Below are 19817 nucleotides of genomic sequence, written 5' to 3' on the forward strand. Positions count from 1 at the left end.
CTTCTAATTCTGGCTTACCCTAATGTCATTCTTCTTCTCTCCTCCCCTGCTCCTGTGGTTTTGGCAATTGATTGCACTCTGCTCCCCCCCACCCATTTCTTCTATTTCTTCCCCATCAAAGGTTGTCTGAGTGCAAGGTCGCTCCTCAGCGAGGGGCATTAGGAAACATTTTGTCTGTGTGCTTGTTCAGGATACTATGAGTCAGCAGAAACAGACACCACTGTCTGAACAAGGAGCCCTTAGTAATCATAAACTGGGATATGTTTGGTAAGACATCTTGCTTTTCTTTTTTTAATTTTATTTTCCTTTTGGCTTGAAGTAGACACTTATTCAGTCAACAGCACGCCGTTCATCCAAGCCCCATGTGCTCCCCTGGGCCTGTCTTACTGTGGCAAGAAATAGAAGAGACTCAGCCTATGTTTCCTGGCTACTTGTTCTTTCCTCTGCCTCCAATCTAGTAAATTCTAGAAGGATCTTGTTAGGACTTTATTAGCAGTCCAGTGACATTAGACTGCTACTGCTGATACTATGCACTCTTTTCAGCCCAGCATCTCTAACTACGTTACAAACTATAATTAAGCTTCAAAATTATCAACACCCTGGGGTGGTAGAGACACACAATATCCATTTTACAGCTGGAGAAACTGAGGCAGAGAAGACTTAAGGCCCAACATTACAGAAGCAGCCACTAATCTTGGATATCCAACTCAAGACACTTTGGGCTCTCATTTTCAGAGTTGCTCAGCACGCACTGCTGTGACACTTCAGCTGGATTTTTGGGTGCTCAGAATTTCTGAAGGTCTGTCCCCTTAAAAGGTCTACAGCAGGGCACCCAAATATTGAAGCATCCAAGAATCTGTGGCTACTGTTGAAGATTCTGGCAGAAGTGACTAGTACAAACAAAGAGTGAGTCAGGGTCAGAGCTGGTAACAGAACCCTGCAATCTCAGCTCCTGCTCTAACCGAGGGACAACATTCCCCTAGAACTCAGCACATCCACCTTATAAGGGTAAAGAGATGAGCTGACCCTACCAGGCTTATATGACCCTTGGTTCCAGGGAATTTGATATTTAAACCACCCCCTCCAGTAAATTAAACTAGCTAAGGCAGAGAACACAGCCACCATTTCTATGTGACACACTAGAAATAAAAAGTTTGCTCTCCCCATTGGCAATAAAGGAGTGATTCAGAGTCTTCATATTCCCAGATGGACGGTCACATTTCTGCCATCACAGGACTGCCTGTCCCTCGAGTACGGAATAAAACCCTTTCACCTTTGCTCTTAAATCTGCACTTACCATGGTGGCACAAGGAGTTTAACCAACAGGCTGACAGGTCTGTCGCAGCTCCAATATAGTTCTTTTCATCAGTCGATCTCAAAATGCTTTACAAAGGAGGGCAGTCTCATCCCCACTTTACTAATGGCTGAGGCTTTTACTAAACCGAGGCACAGAGCTGTGAAGTGAGTTTTCCCAAAGTCACCCAGCAGGTCAGTGTTTGAGCTGGGAATAGATGCCAGGTCTCTTGAATCCCAGTTTAGTGTTCTACCTACTAGGACACCCTACCTAGTGATTTACACAGGGGCGGAGTTTCACAAACTTTCTTTCAACCCTAGTGAACAATTTACATCTTAAAGTGTTATCTTCATAGTAAAAAGGGCTAGAAATGTCATTTTAAAGGAAGTTTGGCACTGATATTTCTAGGGCCCTGAATAGCTGGGCTGCAGCTTTGGGAGCCCCAGAATTGACCCTCTGTCTGCTGACTGTTCAGAGATATGCAGTTAGTGTTTTCCCCCACACCATCAGCAGTCTGGGCAGAGCTCTATATTACGCATTGGTGAGGCAGGGGTTAACAGTTCTCTGTGCTGAAAATTCCATTCTTAAGAAGATAATCTCCTCTTTGCACCAAGCATATACATGCATCACACACTCCCTGGCTTCTATGGAATAATTTTTGAACCGCTCCCTTTTTCTGAACCGATAATCCCATCACCATCGGATATAGTCCCTTTCCCTCCACAGCCTCACCTTACCTCTTTACCCACCAGGAGTGGGCGGGGGAGAGAGAGAGAGAGCGCACTAAGATCTCAGATACAGATTGCTAGCAGCAACCATTTGTTTTATGAATTTGATTGTGGATTAACAGAGTGACTAGAGTCCAAGATCCTTCAAACAGGAAGCAAAATGATCAGAAACAGTGTCAGAGAAAACTATATGTCTATATTCAAAGCCAAGGGAAGTTTAACCCACTGTTCTCAGCACCTTTTGTTCATCTGTTATCTGGTTCTCTCTTCTTGCATTGACACAGAGCTGTGGGAATTATTCCTACTCTATCTCCCCTCTTCCCTTCACTAAAGCTTGTGTGTCCAAGAAATAGCTTCTTGGCCTCTCTCCCCAATCACTCCCCTGACAGATTTGCGGCCTGGATCTTGCTATGGAGAGAAATCATGTGTGTGCATGTGCACGTGCACACATGCGCACACACAGCATGAGAAAGAACACAATAAAAATGACCCACATACTGTATCGTAAGTGCATTATTGATTCAGGACTAAGAAAATGCTTAGGAAGTAGGAAAAGTGTCCTGCTCTTTAAAAGCTTATACGCCTCGTAAGCTCAATACATGCAGCTTTTGCAGAGAGACTGTCTATGCTGACATTAATATTTTATTATGTAAAAAAGGCCTAGGTAATTTCAGTGGGGGGGAGGGCAGGACACAGAGGTAGGGGCGGAAAAGGGTAGCAGAGGTAAGCTGAAAGTGATATGGAATTCCTAAAAAGGCTGGCAGGGATTCTCTCTGCAAGCCTTCATGCAGGGAACGTAACTTGTATCAAGATGATGGATACAGGAGTGACCACCACTTTTACCCCTTGGCTTAGTATCATGGCTTCTGTGTATGGCACTTTAGCACGTACTCCATTTGCCTGTCTTATGTAAGAAATATTCCAGCAGAATCACATAGCTATTATATTGCTCTTTAAAAGGCAAAGTATTAACACAAATTCATGGCCATCTAGGACTTCAGAGTTGTTACTACTAGGCCCTGATGATCTTTTTTTTGGTGAATAGTAAATTCATCAAAAAATGCAGTTTCAGGGCGACCGAAATTATTAATGAATTAGGCAAATTATTTCTTCTGAACAATCATAGCAGATTTTTTTTAAAGTCAAACTCTTTGTTTTAACATTTTCTAGACAAACCATTTAGTTTTTTTTTTTTAAATTCAAAAAATTAAAAAAATTTGAAATTAAACAATTTATTTTTGGTTCAGCCACTGAATTGAAAAATCAACGATCTGCTCAACGCTAGTCACTACACTGCACACCAAGGTCACAGCAACTTAACAACAATAGGGGACTGAATGGAGATCCTCCTTTTCTAGATTACTATCATTTGAATTTTCATTAGCTGCTAGCAGTACAGGGCTGTTGACACAGTAGAGCAGTTCTGATTATGTCCATTAGAGGGCAGGGGTGTAGCTCTAACTAGTTCAATACAAATGTCTTTCTTTAACCATTTAGTTGCCCTCTCCAGTCCAACCTCTGTGCAGGGAGTAGATGCATTCTGTGAGGCACTGGCTATTCCTCTAGAACATTAGCATTCCAAAAAGGACATGTCTAGTACAAAAGGTAACACGAAAGATGATGATGGTTTCATGTACTTTACCTGGTACATTAGGCAGTACCGATGTGGTTGAAGAATGACCTGAGCAGAAAGTGACTTTTCTGCCTCTCCATAGAGACAAACACACTTCTGCAAATTTACAGTAACACACAGCTGTAAAGTACCCAGGGACTCAGGTGTGGGGGAGCATTCCCACTTTAAATGTGCTTGCTTAGTACTGAATACTGGCAATGGAAGATTCTTTTCTAGTTTGTGTTTAAAAGGAATTTGCATCTGTGCAGATGGAAACATGCATAATTGTTTTCCATTAAAATATACAAACCCACCCACTTCCCCCTCTGCTGCAACCTCCCCCGCCTCTTCATCTCCCGGGTCAATCCAGATGCACATACACTATTCCCATGCAAACATACATTGACATATCACTGTTTTATGCCACCACTGTACTACACATAGGGCCTGATTCTTCATAAACGTATGCCTTGCATAGCAAGTCACACCCATGTCAAGTGCGTTCAAATTGTATGTAAAAATAAATAGAACAGAATGGTTGTAATTTAAACCAATTTTGCACAGGTTTAAGTGAGAGCACGAGGTGTGATGAATCTGATCCATAGAGTTTGCACAGCTATATATCCCTGAATGCACTCTCTATACTTAGTTCTGTCTCTTCCCCACCCCTTTACCTCTGTATTGAATCTGGAATCTGCTCAGGGAAAGCTAAAGAATAAAGTTGAGTACCATTGGAGCTAGGGCTATCCCATGAAAAACAAATTCAATTCCCCTCCCAAACCTGTCTATTTGTAGGCACAGAAATAACTGAGTAGATATACATGTGTAGAATGCTGTGGAGTAAACACAGATTACTGTCTGTATGAGAGTGATATTTACGAATAGGCTAACATTATCTGCAACTTCTTGGGGTTGGAAGACCAACCATGCAAAATGCTGCCTTCCTGTGGTTCAATCCATCTGGACCTATGAATATGTATGCCAGGTGAAGCCACAGGTTAGCAGCACTTTCTGTACCCCACACTCTGAAAGAACTTTGTCTTTGTAGCTGATCATGTTGGAAATAAATCCAAGGCATCTTATGCCTCTCTGCCACTTTAAATCCTATTATTCCTTTTTTACTTCCTCCCCATTTCCTTTCCCTAAACATCAGATTCTTTCCTTTTTGGCAGAGCCATCTGAATGCTAAATATCAAGCTAAGTATATAAACAAATGCCCATGAGTGTGCTATAAAATACTAGAGAATGTCTTCTCAAGGGACAGGAGGATAAGATCTTCTAACTAGAGGAAGTGAGTGAGTGTGAAAATACCAGTATCCTGTGATCAAGAAAAATTTTTTCATCTTCATAGAGTAGTTATAATAATCCTTTAATACTAACATCCCTCTATAGAGGATCTCAAAGCACTTTGTAAACCTTAATAAATTAAGCACAACAGCTGCACTGTGAAGGAAGTATCAATGTCCCCATTTTAGAGATGGGGAAAACTCAGAGAATCTAAGAACTTGCCCAATGCCAGAGACTGAGTCAATATCAGGATTAGAACTAAAAAGAGTTCCTGGTTTCCTTTCCAATACTCAGTCCATTAGACCTTGATGCCTCTCTAAATACCTTCAGGCTAACATTATGTTCTGATGAATCATCATGACAATGCTACTCTTCTTGAGCAAGTCACTTTAAAAAAAAAATCTCAGTGCCTCCATTTCCCCATGGATGGATTTCCCAGCAGAGGAAAATGCGTACCAGGTAAAACTGTTTGAATATAAACAAGGGACTTCTCCATTAATAAATCTGAACTGCACAAAACCTGTGAGTCGCCTCATATTTAAGGAAAGACACTAATTTGAAAGGGGGTATAGAATGGTGCTCTCATCATCTAGCTAAAGAACTCCTGCTAATGAGGTCACTGAAAACCCCACGTGCATAATAAGTTTGACAAGTCTGAAATTTGGGCTCTTTTACTTGAACTCAGTTGCTGTTGTATACACATGAGTGAGCTCACAAACTAGGTCAGAAAATGAATTCGTTAACCTAAGAAACCCTATGGCCTTACATTTGTTGGCATAAGATCTGCACCTTTTTTGCGGTGGTCAGACATGACTGGGGCAGTTGCTCCTGCTCTCTCAATCATTTGCATCTGTCATCTCAGACAAGAGACAGTGCGGCACGGAGGGAACCAGTAGTTTTCCATTAGAACGGACTGGGAATTCCCAGTCAATGTGTCTAAACATACCCTTTTTGCTGCAAAGGATCGGGGTTACAACACATTTCTCGGCTTGAAAATGTTTTGAAAAAAGTTTCTAAATTGTCACAACATTTTGTTTCAGTATTTTCTATATGGAAAAATTCCTGTTTTCTGATTCAAAATGACTCTAAGAAACTTGATCAGCCCAAGTGAGCCAGTTGCAGAGCTAGGATCAAAACGGATGAGTTTCTAGCCTAGATAAATCTAATTTAGATTGTAAATTCCTCAGAGCAGAAACCTGTCACTTATTGCTTATCTGTAAAGTGCCATGCACAATAATCTATAAATAATAATACCAATAAAAGAAAAAAGTTCTCTAGTTCCTTGCATTATTCTGTGCCCGGGTCTGTGTGTGTTCCACTTAGAGGACACACCATACCACTGACAAAGAAAGAAATAACCTCTTGCTTTTACTTTTAAAAATCTACTAACTGAATTCTCCCCAATACTTTCACCTTAATATGAACTCCATGAATTTTATCTGAAGAGCCTAACAGTAACACACATTGCTGCAGCCTACCTAGGGAAAGAATATAAGCACTAAGAGATGGATAGAAACAAAATCCCGGATCCAAACACCTCTGAACTTTGGGGGAAAGTTAGAATCAGGATCCACATTTTGTAACTGGACCTTATCTCTGTGGCGTTGAGATTAAGGCACAGGGCTGGGATTTGGGTGGATTCTATTTCTCAATTTTGTCCTTGGGCAAATCACTTAGGACCAGATTTTTAAAGGTATTTAGGTATTGCTGCACTCAGCATTGCAATGCCTAACTGATTAAGGAGAACTTAAGCATTTAGGAGCCAAAATCCCATTGACAGTCAACGAAATTTTGGCTCCTAAGTGCTGCAGTCTAAGTCTCTTTTGAAAATGAGATTTAGGCTTCTAGCCCAGTTAAACGTTGCAACGCTGAGCACTGCAAAACATAAATACCTTTAAACATCTGGTTCTAAATGTCTTTCTGCATTAGTTTCTCCAAATATAGAATGGGATACATATTCATCACATGAAGGAACGTTTGTAATGTACTTTGGGACACTTGGATCGGAGACTCTAGAGAAATGTAAAGTACTAATGTAATTATAATGGACCAAACTAGAGCCCCAGATCCAGAGATCCAGATTCAGAACTTTAGAGACGTTTGATTTGGGATCTGAAATTGTAGTTCAAGATCATCTCAGATTAACACAAAAACTTTCACAAGTGCAGAACAGACCGGTTTGGTACATAAAACACCATAAATAACTATAGAATTTACTTGTATTTGTTACTTTTAATAATATTTTAATATATTCAATTATGGAAAAGTCCCATAGAATTTAATAGAAAAACATATCCCTGGTATAGAATACCATAAATATAGTTAAAAACCTATATAGGAAGGACTTCCATCTCTATTGAATCCTTTAGGTTTTAAGAGTAATTTTACAGAATAATAAAATTCTTAGCTTTTTGTCCATTAATATCAAAGCATTGTACAAATATATCATTTCCATTTTACAGATTGGGAACCTGAGGCACAGAATTATGAAATGACTTCCCCAAGGTCACCAAGCTCCACAGTGGCAGAACAGCTAGTAAAACCCATGTCTCTTGACTTCCAGTCCTGTGCTCTTCCCACTGGATCATAATGCTTCCTATGCAAGTCTTTGGAGTAATTGCTGCAGAGCGCTATTAAATTCTATCGGATTCTTCCACAACAGTGTAGCTCCATGGGAAGAGCAATCCTATTCTTTAAAAAGTTCATTCCCTCTCCCATATCCTTCACAGAGGGGTTAGCTGAAAGTTCACTGTCTCACTTAAATCTACTTGGCAGCTTAATTTTGTATCACCATGTCTTTTCCATCAACATTGTGAGAAGACTTGATGGTACAGTGGGACATAATTCTCATAACAAGATGAATCCCACTTAATGCATTTAAACAGGTCATTGAACTGATTACAGCTTGTGTGAGACACTCAATCTACACAGTAACTTCCAATTTAAGGTTGGAGCTGCACTCCGTCTTAGCTACACAGCATCTTGGGAGGCGTGATTCCTAGCATGGGCCGACAGACATGGACTAGCTCTGCCTAAGCTAGAGTGTTAAAAATAGCAGCATGGCTGCAGCAACGCTGACAATGGCTTGAGCTAGCTGCTCAGGTGCGTAGCAGGCTGGGCTGGTTTGTACTTGTGTGACTAACCCGAGCTGCTGCCCATGCTGCAGGGGCTACATCACTGTTACTAGGCACTAGCTCAAGCAGAGCTAGCACGTGTATGTCTACCAGCACTGGGAATCATGCCTCCCAGAGGCTGTGTAGACATACCCTGAGACTGTACAAAAGAGCCTGGGGGTATGCCTACACTAGAAACACTACAGCAACACAGCTGTAGCTCTGTAGGGTAGACACTTACAACAGCAGCGAAAGGGGTTCTTCCATCGCTGTAGTAAATCCACCTCTCCAAAAGGCAGGAGCTAGGTCGATGGAAGAATTCAATGTGGCGGTGTCTATGCTGAAGCTTAGGTTGGTTTTATGACTTCGCATAGGGCATGACATTTTTCACAACCCCAAGCGGTGTAGTTAAGTCAACCTAACTTTGTGGTGTAGACCAGTCCTCAGATTATTAGATCATTCAAATGCGATGGTACACAAGAATAACCTTTGGGGTTGAAGACCATCAGTGGTTCCCAACCTTTTTGATGAAAGCCCTACTAGTAAACCTTAGGCAAAACACGCACCCCCAACCCACCTCTTCACTGGCCATAAATACATATAACCCCTACAAACACAAACACTAAATGACATAAATAATAATAATAAATGACTCTTACCTGATTAAGAAGTGAAGGCTTCCCTGGCGCAGCCATCACCATACGCCCTGTGTGGCCCCGCCTCTTCCCGTCCCTCATGGACTGAGGGTAATGGAGGTGGCGGGTGCTGGCAGGCTGGCCAGGGCTGCTCCAGGCCCCCACCGGCATGGGGCTGCTCCGCTCCAGCAAGGCACCCGGCTGGCATGGGGCTGGGGAGGGCTGCTCTTCCGCTCCAGCTGGCGCGGAGCTTGGGGCTGCCGTGCCCAGATGCCATGGGGCTCAGGGGACTAAATGACCACAATATTACTGAAGCCTCACAGACTGCCTGTAATCTTTGGCACCCCCAAGGGGGTTACACACCCCAGGTTGGGGACTGTTGGTCTATAGATTGCCTTTGCAGCCGGAGATGGAAAATGTTAATACATATTGGGGTCTGGCAGCAGGCAAGGAGTCCTCAACTTTAATTTCAAATGCAGCAGTGAATGCCAGTGATGTTGATGAAGGTAATTCGGAATAGGAACCTAACTCTGAGGGTATGTCTACACTGCCAGCTCTGCAGTAATCGATGCAGTGAGATCAACTGAGCAGGTCTCCATGACCTGCTCAATCGATCCCAGATGGTCTCTCCGGACCTCCCCAAAAGTAGTAAGGCTGCACTGACAGGAGGGCATCTCACACTGACGCAGCACCCTGAAGATGCCGCACTACGTGAACGTAGCTTGCATATCTCCCGTCGAGCACTAGTGGCAGTGTAGACCAGGCCTGAGTCCCACCCAGCCCTTCCTCCCAAGTTTGGAATTCTGATCAATGGATGGAATCAGTGTTTTAGACAACTTCTTTCACCCCTAATTTAAAGAAATAATAATGCTTTGTTGCTTGCCTTTCTCCAACCACTTTCCTCAGAGGAACTCAAACCATTTTAAACATTAATTCAGCATCACAACACCTTGCGATGTCAGTAAATATGGTGATTCCAAGATGACAAAAGGGGAGGAAACACCTTGACAAAATGTTAATGCCCACCCCACAACCAAGTAGCTACTTTAGGTTTTTGACAGCTGAGTAAAATATTCACAATTTCATCAGCACCATCATATTAAAGGATGAGGCTAGATTTTGTGCCTTGGCTGGTAAATGTTGGCATAAACAGTGAAATGACTTTCCCAAGGTCATGCAACAAGTCAGTGGAAGAGCTGTAAATAGAACTGCCAGGAGCCCTGCCTCCCAGTCACTTAGTCCAACCAGTGATGTTTTAAGCCAGCAGAAGGTAGCCTTGAACTTATAAAAAGAAAGAGGGAAAGTGGATACATATATTTGTCATTGCTCGTGTATTCTGCTCTGGCCTAATAGATGCTCTGAGATCACTGAGACACCACATGGTAGGCAGGGTCACACTTGAAGTTTTACCAGATTTCTGGATTCAGCTCCAGTAACCTAAGTATTATAAAACAGATAGTGGGATTGGGTTATTTCCTGCCAGTAGGTAGTCTGAGCTAGGGCGGGGCACATTTTAGTCTTGGCTCAGGATAACAAGAAGGGTGAAACCATCTGTCATTCTAACCACTAGATATGCTGTGTCAAGGCATCTGTGAGAGTGCCTTTGACAGAGCATTTTTTAAATAATCCCCATTTTTGTCTGGCTTTAAAACAAAGGGAAACTTTCAGAAAAAAAGTAATAAATGGTGTAAATCCCTAAGCCGAGGAGTCATTCAGAGAAGTTAGCTAGGAATCAACACAAGTCATAGGTAGCTGAAGGTGTAACAAATAAGTGAAGCTCTTTCCTTTCACATACTCCTGTCAAAATCAACAAGCTATATTTACTGATGAAACATGCTGATGCTGTAAAAAATACCCTATGACCCATCAATACGGTCTAAGAGTACTGCCCTGCATCAAAGAGCACCATGTGAATGAGGAATAGCGCCCCAAAACCTCAACAAACAAAGGCTAGTTCACAATGGAAGGATGAGCTAAATGCACCACGGGGCTATTATGGCACGATGACCAGGCTCTGTAGCATTAATCAACAACTAAATAATTATGTGAATTACAGTTTTGGACTTTGGATTACTGTAGCACCTCTCTCTACCTGAGGGCTTTCCACCTTGGTCACAGGGCATTTGTTATAGCTAGTCGGGAACCCTAACCGTTGCCTGTGTCTGGGGCAGAGAATGTGTCTTTTCGGGGAGTGTGGAGGTGTGAGTTGCACTGTAAACCTACACACTGTGTTAACAGGAAATAATTAGTCTTTTGCAAACTTGGAAATAAAGTACAAATATCAAATTCTCTTCTCAATTACATCAGTTCATCCTCAGTAGGGGCTGCCTCGGTATATCACAAAGGAGAATTTGGTCCAAAATGTCTGCATACCTGGGAGTCTTTTATTCGTCAGGCCATATTCTGCCCCTCACCCCCAATACAACAACTCAATGACAAATAGCTTTGTAGCAGGTAATGTAGAACATACGACTGCACCCACGCAAACCCATAGAGAGATCTACTATACAGCAGCAATTCTTACTTTCCAAAGCCCCTCATTTGAAATCTGGTTTTAGCTGTTGTATGCAGCACACTGCATCTTGTCTTTGAAATTTCACCCTTCCCCCAAGCAGCCTGGGTTAAGAGATCGGTTTCCTATTAATTTCCAGTCTCACTTTTAGATTCATTCAGGTTCTTATTTATTCATCCATCCATCTTCCTTCCCCCCTTTCCAGCCACCGTGAAATTCACAATTCATTTTTCAGGTGACCCTGCCAGAAGGGTACTGACATAAACAGGAGAAAGTTCAAGAACTGTGAAAACAAAACCCCTGATTTAACAAGCATCAGGAATGCTCTACGGAGTGGAAAGAGCAGCCAGATGTGAATAGAAATTGTTTTAGAGCTAAGAAGGTACAGTACTCGGTAGTTTTTGCAATCCCCCCGACATCCGCCTCAGCCTATCATCCCCCACTTTTCAAATATCATCTGAAAATACTCCTATTTCAAAGTTGTTACAGTTTTAGAGCCTGATTCTGGAGGATAGAGGGTCTCCTTAACATCAATGCGAGTTGGGGATGTTCAGTCCCACACAGAAGGCATCAATCATCTTGCAGGATGGGCATCTTAATGTGAGCGCCTGTGTAGGACTCCCCTCCTACATCCATTTTTAATAATGCCAGGTGTTCAGATCATAATTTCCTCTTTATCTACTTTGGAGATTTTTAATCATATATTTATGATGCTTGTGTGTAATTTTATTTTTATTTCAGTTGTCTGTGCAGTGCCCTGCACCCCTTGGCACTGAATACTTAATAAGTAATAAAATTATTATTTTAACTATATGCATAGCAGCCTGCCATTAGAGAAGACGCCTGAGAGAAGAGAGATCAATACAGACATAAAATTTACTCTGCTAGAAAATCATGCTCTTAGGAGTGTCTACTTGTTCCACACAGGTAATTAAAAACTAAGGAGGAGAGCAAAACATAGTAAAATATTCAACCAGCTCAACAGGAGAGGGAAAAAATGTGGAGACTGTGATCATACAGCAGAAATAGTTAGCTTTGCTATACAGTATCTAAGACAATGTTTGTAGGAGTTGCTAAACCTACACCTGTTGAATACAGAGACTAAGGATCGGAAGCAATAATGACTGCCAAGGAGCTCTGGGATTTTGCTCACCAGCTCCTTTATACAGGGCCAGTATTCTTTGCTCACGTCCCCCACTTTAGACTGTCTTCTCTCTGTGTGGATTGAACCAGCCACCTCTTGTAAGGCTGGTTCTCTTGGTGCTGACCACAAGGGGCTGCTCAAGGGTAAGGGAGCATATGCCATTCTCCATGATAGAAGCTGTGAAAAGATACCATGGTGGCCTTCCAGTCAGAGGAGTAGAAGGCCACAGGGTTAGACTCTATCCTAGGTTTCTCTCCTAGCAACACACTGTTCTACCCACTGAATATTGGGCTGGTTGTCTATTCTGCTCAATTTTTATTATTTACATTTCTATCTACTGTGATAGGCAGTATCATCATATACCTCTTTCTGCCTTTAGAACTTATTCAGCATAGGGAGAGGTGAGGGGTTTGGTGGTGATGGCACAAGAAGGGGGAATGGCAGTTTGAGCTGCGGTTTTATAAGGCCGTTTGACTGGTTAACAATTTTTCTAGATTGGATCTCTGCTGTTTTGAATTATGTTATGCACCAGGAGTTTGAGAAAGTGGCTATAAAAATCAAATGCACAGGATGTATAGATTCGTTAACTGAAGAGGCTTCTCAGGTGTCCTGCCCTACCCTCATGATATTATATTTTACCATTGTGTTGTGTTGGGGGAGTTATTGTTACTTCTGGGGGAGTTCACAGCTCTGCCAGGTACTTATTTAACAGCACCGGTAGCATACACACATGGGACCATAATTCCACCTTCAGCTATGCAGGCTTAACTCCCATGAATTGCAACAAGAGTTGCACACATGGGTCTGGAAGCAGAATTTGTCCCATGATCAGAAACTGATTTACAATTAAACACTTTTGTTCTAAATTTGTTTCTTCTTCAGGGAATGCACTTGGGTGTGCTTTGGTGCAATACAAGTTCAAACGTTAACAACACAACAAATTATGACTGTTGTACAGTGCAATTATTATCTACAATGGGACTGATATGCTTATTCTGGAGTTAGCAATGGAAGTATAGCCAAATCCATTAATAATATTTTGCTTTTCTTGAACCCTTTCTTTTGAGGTTCTCCAAGCACTTCAGCTGCATTATTTTAAGACCAAATAACCACAAAAGATAGGAAGTATTATTGTTACACATAATAGAAAGATCCTGGCTCATAACTGGCTAAAAAAAATGATGTAATGAGTCAGTAAATATCTAACAGTTACCTACTGATAGATCAACAACATCAAGGTCTGACGCAGTGTTAACCAGAGTGCACTGGCAAGTAACTGCTTCCTGATGAATTAAGTGAAATCTGTTATTCACCTTTTAATCCCTTTGCAGACAATCAGATAAATGGAAATCTATGCTTCTAGACTGACTTATCAATAGTTAACTGTTTTCTTATGGACCTATAGCTTCATCTGTCCTGTAAGAATGATAGTTTAAAAGGGAAAATCATTAAACATTTGGAATTAGTAGACTTAATTTCTAGATGTTTCTAATGAAAACACTCTGAACATATGTAACAATACAAATATTGTCTTCATATTTTGGGTGAACATAAAGATTAACATCAGTTAGCTTTAGGACAATATATTCCGCTTGGGACAACAAATCTTGATGTTCTCAAGAGAAGTGATGATCTGCTTATTTTGCCTATTTTACAGATGGGGAAAGGGAAACTGAGGCACAGAGTTCAAGTGACTTTAATAATGAAAAACAAGTCAGTGGCAGAGTAGAGAACAGAAACTGAGAATCCTCACCCCAAGCCAGTTGCACTACCAATACTCCCTTTCCATCACAAATAATTGGTGATTTAGAATCTGTAAAGAAGAAACTTCCCCTTTCTATGCCATTAAGATGGAAGTCTCTTCAGTACAGTTTGATTTTGTCAATTTTCCTTAAAAATGCGATTTTTTTTTGACTCACCATGGTTCTAACATTGTATAGTTAGGAAAGGACTTTTAAACTATATTGTTCTGCTGTTGATTTTGACCTCTGAACTCTTTAAACAAAGTAATCCTTGTGAATTATAAATCAAATGGTCCTGCCAAGCTTTGTGGTGCACTGAATAAAAGGCAATGATTAATATTTAAGGGAAAATAGGTTAAAGATTTTAAATATAAGAGCGAATGTCTGTCTATAGGGCTTCTTCATGTTGAAGATGGAAGAAAGAAAAGGGCTAGGTTTTTGAGATTTCTCACTGAGGCTGTTTTGAGATGCAGGAGCCTTCCATCTAAGCCCCAGTCTACACGGACCACAATATACCCTTCCTCTCTATTCAACACTCTTGTGCACACTTACTGAACATCTACGCATCACTGATAAAACAGGGCTCCTGAGATTAGAATTATACCTGTGCCATTGACATAGGAGTACACTGGACTACACAGGCCTCTGGATCCAGATTTTTGAAAAACGTTCTGCTCCCATTTAGGCATTAAATAAGTGGATATTTTCAAAAGATGGATGCACATGGGCGCTGAGTGATTTTGAAAATCTGGCCCCAATTGTGAGAGTTTTGAATATCTGGTCCTAGTGACGTAAAATCATCATCAATCCCAAACAGATAACAAACCAACTGATCTTCAGCTTCTCTGAGTCTTCCTTTGGTTTGGGACTGTCTTCATTATTCTGTTGTGTGAGACAGCACTATCTCCCACTCTTAGGCTGTTCTGCTAGTATTTACAGTAGTAGCAAAAGATACGACAGGGGAGTTTCTAAGAAAGATGAATGGTGTTGAGAACCAGACATGTAGTATTAATACTTTGCACTTCTATAGCATATTTCATCCACAGTCCTCAAAAGCATTTTGCAAACAGTTACCACCCCTGTGAGGTGGTAAGCATTCTCCCCATGCCACAGATGGGGAAACTGAGATCCTAGGAAGGTTAAAGTGATGTCGCCAAGATCTCACAGTGAAGCAGTGACAGTTGGGAATGAAACTAAGGTGTTTAGAAAGAACAACAAGAACAATATAAGAACCTAGATAGAAGAGCTGATTTCAAGTTCCTTGTTCTAACTACCAGAAAACAGTGCCACCCTGATCTCAGGTAACCTTATTACACATTGTCTCAGGCTGACAGTATTCTGTCCCTGATGACATAAGCATAGTTAATTACCACATGTCAACTAGGAAAACAAATAAAACTGACTACTTACATGAGTACAGAATCTCTCAGGGGGGTCTCCACAGGTGATTCCTGATGGATCCACTCTCACTGTCACATAGTCCTTCATTCGCATGGCCTTGGGCTGGCAAGCATAAAACTCCCATGATGGGCCATCATCTGTGGTCACCCAGGATTTGCAAATGTCATAGTGTCCCATGGCCAGAGGGAGATAGTGCAACAGAAAAGCAGCCAGGTGCAGCATGGCAGCTGAGACCAAGCGCAGGGTCCCTGGGCAAAGGAAATGCCTAGAGTCCTGAGAAAGGCAGCTACTGGATTAGGGGTTACTGTCAGGATCAGCATGGAAACGCCTCATCTAAAAAATTACATAGCCTAAGGAGATCCGGATGACAACAATGGCCCAGCTCTGTATGCTGTGTTCAGACAAGGAAAGTCTCTTAGTACAGAAGCCAAGTTTGCAATCACTTGATTTGGAGAATTTTGGACAGCCCTTCCAGAACTGCTGATCAGCGGTCAAAAGTCTTCCTTAACTTCATTTTGTTTTGGTTTTTTGTTTTGTTTATTTTGCATAAAAGATCTTCTAAATCAGTGTGAAAATATCTAGAGGTGACTCTACTCAATCAATAGAGCTATCAAGTTCTGATTCGGTGATGAAATTTGATAGGAGAAAAACTGGAGAGGCTGTGTGATGAGGCTATATCAAGTTTTCTTTAACCTTTTCATCTGCTACAAATATATAGCTTTTTCAAGTGCCTTAAACTGTGGCATACCTTAAATAATTATTTTTTATCTAAAAAATATTTAAGTGTCATTATTATCTCTGTAATCTTGAAATGGGAGACTCTTTGGAACTAAACTTTACTTCTTTTAAAGGATAACCTTTCTGACAACATAATTTGGGTGGTAAATTTTGCAAGCCATCTAAACAGATTGTCCTAGGGCCACTTTATTGAAAATATGACCATTTACTTGTTTGTTTTTATTTTGCTTCTTGCACTGGTGATGAGGCACGCATATAAGACAATGTCTGGCTGATAATGCCAAGTTTCCAAAGCTTCAGCTACCAACCATCCAACTACCTGAGGTCTGGTTTCTTGTTCATTATAAGGGAAAAGGGAGAGCTCATTAGCAAGCACCACCTGCAACAAATTAAAAGACAGATTAGCTGGAAGAAAAGAGGGAGAAGGTGAAAGGAGGTTTGCAAGAACACAGCTCTCCCATGAAATATACAAAAATTAGGCTGAGCTTTCTAGGAGTCATGAGAATTTTTAAAAAGCTAGTGAGATATACAACTTTAATAAAAAAAATCCATATTAAAATACTTATGGGTGTTCTATTGTTTAGAAGGTTTGTGTCAGTGCTGCCCCATTTAAGGATATCTGATTTTTAACAGTATCTGAAAAACAATAGCATTAATGGGTCTCTAAATTATATCAAGAAGAAATGATAGGTCATTAGAGATTGAGAATGGAACATGAATAGGTAGACACAGACGAGGGACAGACAGACAAATTGATAGTTTACAAAATAAGCAAGTAAATAAGATAGCTAGGCAGACAGATACACAGTCCAGTATCCACAGACAGGATTTATTTGCACAATAACATTTAATGAAAACAATTTAAAGTACTAATAACATTTAAGGTTCTCCTAATACACAAAGAGCAATGACCTCTCCCAGTATTCATTTCAGATTAAACAAAAAATTTTGTAATCTTTTCATCTCTTGCCACTAGAGTATAAAAATCGCAAGTAATCACAAAACAAAATAGCAAAAAAGGCAAACTTCTCTCAGCATTAATCCCAAGATAGTTCTATAATGAGAAAAGGTGTGAAGTGTGTTTTAAGAACAAAAACTTGAGTAATGATTAATTCTCCTTCCACCTGAGTCTACAACTTCCCCCCCGGAATTTAAAGATGACTTTGCCTATATAGTGTGGTCACTATTTGCTTTCTCATAAATCTTGGTTACTATGTGAAACTCTAGGTTACAGATGCATTGATCCATATTAGAGGCATTCATACATCTATGTTAACATCTCCCATTCCCCCCCCCCTTTTTTAGACTGAAGGATTTCTGACTGAGATGAATGAATGCAGAAAAGAAAACCCATCTTTCATTTCATCTCTAGCTGTTCAAGGGGGAGCCCATTATAGCTTCATTGGCCCTGAATAAACTCCCAAAAAAAGAATAGTCTGGCTGCTATTTTTACATTATGAGTAAATTTAGTAAAAATAAAATGGTGTGACACAGAAGTGTCTATAAGCTGTACTGACATCAGAGTAGTCTTTTTGATTACAAAAGTCAGTGCCTAATTATTACATCAATTTGGTCACTGCCAACTGTTAACATTACAGAGAAGTAGAAATTTTAGTAGAACACATAAAACAAGTAAGATAATTTTCTGTAGATGGGCACTTCATGCTGTTATCTTTAAGAAACTATTTTCATAACCTTAAAAATAATACATTTTGCACTTGAATGGTTGAGAGAGAAGTTTAAGGAGGAAAGAATCTATAATATCTATTAGTTGCTTGTTATTGTGTTTGCTAAATGTCACATATTCTCAAGGAATTAAAAATCTGCCTGAGAATTTATTTGCAATTAGTCAATCAAATAGGCATATTGTCTCCTTGTTATAGTTGCAGGGTCAAGATTTTAACATTACAGATGTTTTGCAGAAATAGTTGCACAATGTTGCTCTGAAATAACATGGCACAAAGTAAATGAGGAAAAAATCTTTTGAAACTATAGGTTTCACCCTGGTCAATTTTGTTTTGTCCTTGAAAAATAAATCTTCACCCGATATTATTAAGAAACTGTAGTTCGTGGGAACAAATAGAATCAGTGCTCTTTATTTTCCTTTAAGAGTACTCAGCAATCACAAGGGACTGATAGCCAAAGTATTAAAAACACAAAATTAGATTTTATCTGATATCTGGACTTAGCTCTCTCTTTTTTTATTGGATCAACCCCTTATTGAAATAAAGAGACAACACTTTGAGTTACAACACACTGCTCTGGAATTAAGTACAGAAAGTAAACTTGATGGAGTTTTCTTTCAGGAAGTGTTGCCTCAAACTATAAAAATAAAAGACTGACAAATACTGCGTGTAATGAAATGTTTTTATCTCTTTTCTCTTTTTCAGGTGATACCCCCCTTTTAATTCATCCTAAAAAGTAAAGTTAGAAAATATACCCCCAGCATGTAATATGGCAGGCACATGATGTTGCAAAGCTCAGAGGAGAACCATATTCCCAACAGAAAGATTGCAAATCTCACTCACATTTAGCTGCTATCCTTAATGCATTTGTGGTTCCAGTTAAAGTGATACTGCTTTTTTCCCCCTTTCTTACCCCTTGTAAGGTTTCTTTTACATAAGGATTTTGAGATCATTCAAGGACTAATGTTAGAAAGCAGGCAAAGCAGGAAATTAGATGTCAGTGTAATATGATGATCTCTAGCATTGCATCACTTATTCTGAAACTCTAAAAGAAAGTTTAATTGGGGAGAACACCACTTCCTTGGCACAAGAAGGATGAAAGCCTGAGAAATAATTGAGAGTATATTTTGCAAGGATCTTACAACTAACTTTGGAGACAGAACAAAAAAAGATGCAAACAATTTGTTTGAAAATTAGAGTTTGTTACCAGGGGAGTTGTTGTTAGTCTGTACTTTACATCTCTGTCAGTTAGGGAAAATTGCAGGCACTGCAAATTCTAAGATACAGTACTGGTTAATTTCATGATAGTTTTCCTGCAGAAAGTTAGGTGCAATCAATAATAATGTGAGGCTTTTAAAAATAATATTTGTCCAGACAACACTGCACTTGGGATTTGTGTGTTCTTATAGTTTTGCAAAGCCTTTCTTAATCAGAATAATCTATGCATCGTCTCCTTACAATAGGCAGAGAAGAGTAAACAATTTAACAGCTTCCTAAATATATGCAGGCAAACAAATTATTGCATAGGTGCACTTTATTCACAAAAGCCAGGAAGAGACCCGCAGGGTGAAATCTAAGAGAGATTGTATTTGTTTCCTGACACTTTGCCTGTTTTCCAAACAAACTGTAGCTCTGTTATTTTATTTTATTTTTATAATGTGAGCATGCAAAGCAGCCAGTCAAGTACAGTTAAAGGGAGGATGGGCAGGCAGGGAGGCCAGAGAAGTTTTACAGACAAGACTGAAGTGCAACTTCACACCTTACAAACGGCTTGACTATTATTCTCTGGCCCAAACACCCCAAGAAAGCCGCCGTGGGAGCGAAGGGTGGGTAACAACAGATCATCCTCTTAAAACACTCCTTTCCATTAATAGCAGCATTGGGGGGAGGGGGGAATTAAAGCAGCGGGAAGGGCATCTCCGCCGC

General features: G+C 40.4%; 1 protein-coding gene across 2 annotated transcripts in view; it reads right to left on the bottom strand.

Moving 5' to 3' along the window:
- NTNG2 (netrin G2) overlaps positions 1 to 15790 on the bottom strand; it is a 69796-nt gene extending 54006 nt beyond the window's left edge. For both annotated transcript variants that reach the window (XM_067541913.1, XM_067541912.1), the window contains exon 1: positions 15478 to 15790. In XM_067541913.1, coding sequence (XP_067398014.1) covers positions 15478 to 15690 — 213 coding nt within the window. In that variant the 5' untranslated portion in view covers positions 15691 to 15790. The remainder of the gene's footprint in view (positions 1 to 15477) is intronic.
- Positions 15791 to 19817: the final 4027 nt, after the last annotated feature.

The sequence above is a fragment of the Emydura macquarii genome, unplaced genomic scaffold, assembly GCF_026122565.2.
Source record: "Emydura macquarii macquarii isolate MOO-44397 ecotype Brisbane River unplaced genomic scaffold, CSIRO-AGI_Emac_v2 contig_691, whole genome shotgun sequence".
In the NCBI taxonomy this organism is placed as follows: Eukaryota; Metazoa; Chordata; order Testudines; family Chelidae; genus Emydura; species Emydura macquarii.